Raw genomic sequence first — 6,236 nt, 5'->3', positions numbered from 1 at the left:
TATCTGTGTGACCTTGGGCCAGTTGCTTAACCTACCCGAGCCTCAGTTTCCACATCTGTAAAATGGGACAGCACCTCACAGGACTGTGGTGAAGAGAGTGAGCTGTTCTCTTCCACCTGTGTGCCCCCAGCTCAGTGAGGGCCTCACTCACGTGTTCGACCTCCAAACACTCCCTACACACTGCCAGGCCCTAGGCTGGGTCCTTAGAGAATGTTCATTCTTCCTTCCTTCACTCATTCAACACACATGAACAGAGCACCTACAGCATAGTACAGGGTTATGATGCTATGACTACATAGTCACACTGCCTGGGATTGGGATTTGGGCTCTGCCTCTTTCTAGCTGGTGACCTTGGGCAAATCATTTCATCTCTCTGTGCCTCAGTTTCTTCACCTGTAAAATGGCAACAAAAATTATACCCACCTCATGGGTCTAGTGTGAGAGGAACTGAGGTGGCATGTGGTGCATATAAAAATATCAGTAGCTATTTTTCTAGATGAGAGGGATGCTGGTTAGAATTAAAGTCTGGCTTCTGAAAACTTGACCCCACCGGGTGGCTGGCCCCATGGCGCCGGCCCCTCGGCGCGCAGGTTCCCGCCCTCCCCACCCAGACCAGGAGGTGGTGCCTCCATTCTGATGATAGGGCGACACCTTCTGGTGCAAAGCTAGACCTGCAGCCCCACACTTTTCCTTGTGGGTCTAACTCCCTTTGCAGCGACGTTTTTGGGCTCTTCTAGTCCAGTGATTCTCAGCAGGGGGAGGAAAGAGGAGGGGTTATATGTGGTCCAGACTATTCTCTCACCACCTCCCTAATCCTATCACCCCCCTTTGCCTGGATTAAGTTGCAGCCTCCTCAGCTTCCTCCCCTGCCTTCCTATCCCAGCGCAAGAGCTAAGGAATTTTTTTAAAGGTAGGTCATGTTGCTGTCTGCTCACAATTTCCAATGATCCTCATCTCAGAATAAAATAAAAAGATCTGGGCTTCCCTGGTGGCGCAGTGGTTGGGAGTCTGCCTGCCGGTGCGGGGGAGCCGGGTTCGAGCCTTGGTCTGGGAGGATCCCACATGCTGTGGAGCGGCTGGGCCCGTGAGCCGCAACTACTGAGCCTGCGCGTCTGGAGCTTGTGCTCGGCAACAAGAGAGGCCGCGAGGGTGAGGGGCCCGCGCACCGCGATGAGGAGTGGTCCCCGCTTGCCGCAACTGGAGAGAGCCCTCTCACGGAGATGAAGACCCAACACAGCCAAAAATAAAATAAAAATAAATAAAGTAAAAGAAACAGATCCAATGTGGAGTCAGATTTTTTAAAAAAATAAATAAATAAAAAGACCTTGGGAATTCCTGGTGGTCCAGTGGTTAGGACTCCGTGCTCTCACTGCCGGGGGCCCCGGTTCAGTCCCTGATCGGGGAATTAAGATCCCACAAGCCAAGCCAAGCCATGCAGCACTGCCCAAAAAACAACAAACAAACAAACAAAAAACAAAGACCTCATCATGGCCTGCAAGGCCTCACATGATATGGTCCCTGTTACTTCTCCAGCCTCTCTGTTTCGAGTGTGTACATGCATTGTCTCCCCCAGCTGGAGGATAAGCTCCTTCATGTCAGGGCCTCGTCTGTCTATCACTGCTCCATCCCAGGGTCGAGCCCAGAGATTAGCACACAGTGGGTGCCCAACAAATACTTGGTGAATGAATGAATACTCCAGCCAGACTGAATAAATTTGGTCCTTCTCCTTGGAACACTCCCCATCCCGGCCCCCTTGCCTTTGTATGACTCACCCACTGGTCAGATTTTAGTTTAGATGCCACTTCCTGCAGGAAGCCCTCCTTGATCTCCTCTCCCTAATGGGCTGGGCATCCTCCTCCAGCCCCAACATCATTCTCTGTGCCCTTACTGTTGCACTTACCAGAAGCTATTGCAATAGTCACCTTCTTCTTGCCTCCCCCACCAGGCTGTGAGCTCGTTGAGGACAGGGTCTGCTCTCTCTAGATCCCCTCTGTTTAGAAGAGACCCTGCCAGGACGAGAGGCCATCTGCTCTACGGTTAAGAGCAAGAACTTGAGCACCAGGCTGGCTTGGGTTCTAATCCCAACTGTACCAGTCTATGGGACCTTGAGTGCATTCCTCAACCTCTCTGTGCCTTGATTCTCTAATCTGTGAAATGGGTACAAAACAGTGCTTCCCGGTACTGACACTTGGAGGATGTCACTTCCCTGGCACAGACCAAATGGTCAGTACATGTTAGCCACTAGTGTTTGTAAGAACCTAGTAAAACAGTCATTGAATAAATGAACATTCAGCAATTTTAATCCAAGAGCCTTGAGACACTCTTACTCAGATGAATCTCACACAGCTCTGTGCATCTCTTAGACCTACACCTCCCCTCACAGCAACCTGCTGAGGACAGGACTGCCCTGCGGGGTAGGAACAAAGCCCCCAACCCCCTTTTCTGTATCCCTAGAGGCCAGTATAAGCCTGGTATGCAGCTCAATAAATAATATCTCTTATTTTCATTCATTCAAACATGATACTCCATTCCCTTTCTGAGCACTTCTGCCCCCTCTTGAGAAGCCATCTCCCCTTACTTCCCATCCCACCTGGGCCTTTGATTCTCCCATCCTGAGTCCTGTGCCCTCCGGGTGATCCCTAGTGACCTACACACTTGCACGTGAGCTGACAGCAGGCAATGTGCTACCCCTGCCCATTGTGCTGGGAGGTTCTGACTCCTGCTCTGGGATGAGATGCCAACCAGGTGACCCTAGGGAGGATGGTTTGCGGTGCTGGCTCCTTCTCATCTTTTAGATCATACTTTGTTACCCACTCAGAGAGGCCTTTCCCAATCACTGTATCAGAAAAGCTCTTTGCCCCATCATTTTCCATCCCAGCACCCTGTTTCAGTTTCTACACAGCACTCATTACACTGTTCAAAATCATCTTTATTAGGTTGTTTAACCTTTCTTCCCCACCCCCAAGAGTACAAGCTCCAAGAATGCTGTAGTATCTTCTTTAGCACTTTGCAGGGCCTGGCATGTGGGAGATGCTCCTTCAGAATTTGCTGTGTTAGTGAATTAGTCTCTTTCTATGTGGCGTTGCCTTACCCTGCTTCCGCTGAAAGGTGAACAAAGATGGAGAGGATGGAGAAGTAGGATACTCGTGGCTGTTTCAGATGTCCTTTAGGGATCTAATGCTCCTTCCTTGGCTCAGGCACAAAAGACTTCTACTTGGCTGGGGAAGAGGGAGTGAACCCTGGGAACTGCATCCGCTGAACTCTGGAGCTTGGGTTGCCAGCCCTTTCCTCCCTTGGCCAGGCTCTTCCAGTTAATCAGCCTGCCCACAGACACAGGAGGAGAGGGCTTTGAGCGAGACTATGACCGTTCCCCAAGCTGAAGACCTCGAGGACACAGTCTTCACAGGGCCCCCCTTGGCTTCAGGAGCACCCTGGAGGCAGAGTGGACTGGCTGGGGAGGAAGCTGGGGCCGTAGTCTCTCTGCAGGGTGGCAGGGGGCCCCTGGTCTGGGCAAGGCCTCCCCCACCTAGGGGAGCCTCCTGAGTTACATGGCGGGGCCGGTTTTCCCCACATAACAAGATGTAAGTCTTCATTGGAGGGATGACAGGTCCTAGGTTGGGACTAGGGACGCGGGGTGGCCCTGGGAGTGCTGCCAGGGAGATCTGTTTCCCATGAGTACAGTCGATAACAAAAGTTAGGTGAGCTTTGGGGATGGCCTTCCGATGGCGGGCCGGCTTTCCACCTAGAAGGAAGGAAAAGACCAAAGATTTGTGTTAGCATTGAAAGGGATATGGTTCCATTAATTCATGTGTTCATTCACTTGTTCATTCATTCAACAGGGATTTTTTTTAATTTAATTTTTATTTTATATTGGAGTGTAGTTGATTTAGCATGTTGTGTTAGTTTCAGGCGTACAGCACAGTGATTCAGTTATACATATACATCCATCCATTCTTTTTCGGATTCTTTTCCCATATAGGTTATTACAGAATACTGAGTAGAGTTCCCTTAACAGGGATTTAACTGCGCATTAGTTGACGCACAAAGATGGGAAGACAGTGGGGCCTGAGAGCGTGGATTTCAGCACTGGGGAGACCTGAGTTTAAACCTGGCTTCCCCCCATATCAGCTCTCTGCCTTCCAGGAACATGGAGGCCACTGCCTCAGAGCCTCTCAACCCCACTGTGCCCACGAGCTGCCTGAGCATCTTGTTGACATGCAGATTCTGGTACAGCGAGTGGGTCTGGGGTGGAGCCTGAGGGTCTGCATTTCTAACAAGCTCCCAGGGAATGCCGGCGCACCTGGTCCACGGGCCACACCATAGTGAGTAGTAAGGGGAAAGCCCCGGCCACCTCCTACAGGTGAGGAAACTGAGGCTCAGCTTGTACAGGTGTTGGTGGTCCTCAGGGAACATCATGCTGCTCTTTTTCCTTCCCCACCCATAATCTCGTCTATCGGTCCCCTCTGCCCTGAGGATCCCTGCTCTGTCCACCCCACCAAACGGGGAGAAGCCAAGAACCAATCAATCGATTTATCAATGAAGCAAGTGCCAGAGCACGTCTCTCTGAATCCAAAGCCTGTGCTCTTAGAAAAGTAACGTTTCAAGTTACCCAAATAATAAACAAATCCATCCTCTTAACTACGTGCTCTTCACTACGACACAGGCTTCAGAAGGAAGCTTCTGTGCTGGTAGGTTAGTAAACACAGGAAATACAGTCGATCCTTGAACAACATGGGTTTGAACTGCGGGTCCACTTATATGCGGATTTTTTTCAATAAATACCAATTACTACACAATCCGTAGTAGGTTGGATCTGTGGATGTGGATACGAAGGGCTGATTATAGTTATAGGCGGATTTTCTACTGCGTGGAGGGTCAGCGCCCTTAACCCCCAAGTTGTTCAAGAGTCAACTGTAAATGAAGCCCACCCATGGCTTGAGAATCCTGGCGGCCCCGGAGGGGAGGGTGTCCGCCCTCTGCTGCCAGCACCTCCCCCCCAAGCCTGCCCAGCCTCCCTCAGCTGCAGGGCTGAGGCACCCTCTGCCACCCCTCACCTGAGCTAGTCTCCAGGTCCGTCTCCAGGCCCCTGACTTGGGGGCAGGCTCTCAGGTCTCTGGGGTCTTCCGTTGGGACTGCTACTGATTCCATAGCGCCTGGCTCAGCACTGGCAGAGGCAGCAGTTGTCAGCAGCCTTTTCCAGGATGCAGCTCCCACCCGAGGACCAGACGTTTTATATTTACCAGCTCCGGATCCGCTGAGCGAATTCCACCACGAGCCACAGGAACTGGCTTGGAGCAGTTGGGGGATTGCTTTGATCAACGGGGTTATGTCAACAGGATTGCTGTCGGGTCACTGGGAGGTAGGCCTTCTACCAAACAGATACTGTTTCCTCCAATTCCAGCTGCTTCCTCACTTGAGACAAGCCTTGGAACCTTCTCATCCAGGCCTCAGTTTCCCAAACCTCAGTCATTCTCTGGCTGCATTCCCAGTTTTTAGTTGTTTTTAATTTTGTTTCTTTCCTACCTAAGAACTATATGGAATACTACTGACAATATGTCCATGTCTTAGTCGGTTCGAGCAGCAATAGACTAGGGGATTTAAACCACAAACATTTGTTTCTCACGGTTCTCGATGCTGGGAAGTCTGAGATCAAGGCACCTATAGATTTTAGTGTTTGGTAAGGACCTGCCTACTGGTTCATAGATGGCTGTCTTTCCACTGTGTCTTCACCTCACAGAAAGTGCAAGAAAGCTCTCTGGGGTCTCTTTTACAAGGGCACTAACCCCATCATGAGGGCTCCACCTTACCTAGGGCCAGTATGCTGTTTTTCTCCATCCTGAATCCCTTCAGGTTGCACTGTTGGGGCGGCTGCGTTGGCTGGTGGCTTGATGGCTGGAACGTCCTTTGTTTACTGTTATGGCAGGTGACATTCTTTGTCCACAAGAGGAAACTTGGTATGGCTTCATTAAACAGAAACAGTAGTACTACTATAAATAAGTAACTATGTATGGTAGAAGATGGTACCCCAAAGATGTCCATGCCTTAATCCCCAGAACCTGTGAAAAATGTTACCTTACACAGCAAAAGCGTCTTTGCAGGTGTGATTAAGGGTATTCCAATTCTGACACCAGTTCTGACGTGTTTTGTTTTCTTTTGTTCCACATTACCAATCAATTAATTCATTTCTGACATTACCTACCTGGAGATAGCTTCATATCTCACAGGCTAAGAGTTCA

General features: G+C 50.3%; 1 protein-coding gene across 1 annotated transcript; it reads right to left on the bottom strand.

Moving 5' to 3' along the window:
• Positions 1–1,970: 1,970 nt before the first annotated feature.
• On the bottom strand, positions 1,971–5,561 carry LOC118881719 (steroid receptor associated and regulated protein). The gene is made up of 3 exons (XM_036826896.1): positions 5,551–5,561; positions 5,055–5,341; positions 1,971–3,742 (listed from the first exon to the last, which is right to left on the bottom strand). The coding sequence occupies exons 1-3, from the start codon at positions 5,559–5,561 to the stop codon at positions 3,312–3,314; spliced, it is 729 nt and encodes a 242-aa protein (XP_036682791.1). The 3' UTR covers positions 1,971–3,311.
• Between the last annotated feature and the right edge of the window lie 675 nt (positions 5,562–6,236).

This window comes from Balaenoptera musculus, chromosome 1, assembly GCF_009873245.2.
Source record: "Balaenoptera musculus isolate JJ_BM4_2016_0621 chromosome 1, mBalMus1.pri.v3, whole genome shotgun sequence".
Lineage (NCBI taxonomy): Eukaryota > Metazoa > Chordata > Mammalia > Artiodactyla > Balaenopteridae > Balaenoptera > Balaenoptera musculus.
The sequence above is the reverse complement of the archived record's forward strand: the minus strand, read 5'-3'. Positions and strand labels throughout refer to the sequence as shown.

Bases quoted from the DNA above. Each gene is read 5' to 3' on its own strand.
- LOC118881719 (XM_036826896.1), bottom strand. The intron at 3,743-5,054 runs GTGAGGGGTGGC...CCTTCCTTCTAG, and splicing joins GGACCTGGAGACTAGCTCAG to GTGGAAAGCCGGCCCGCCAT.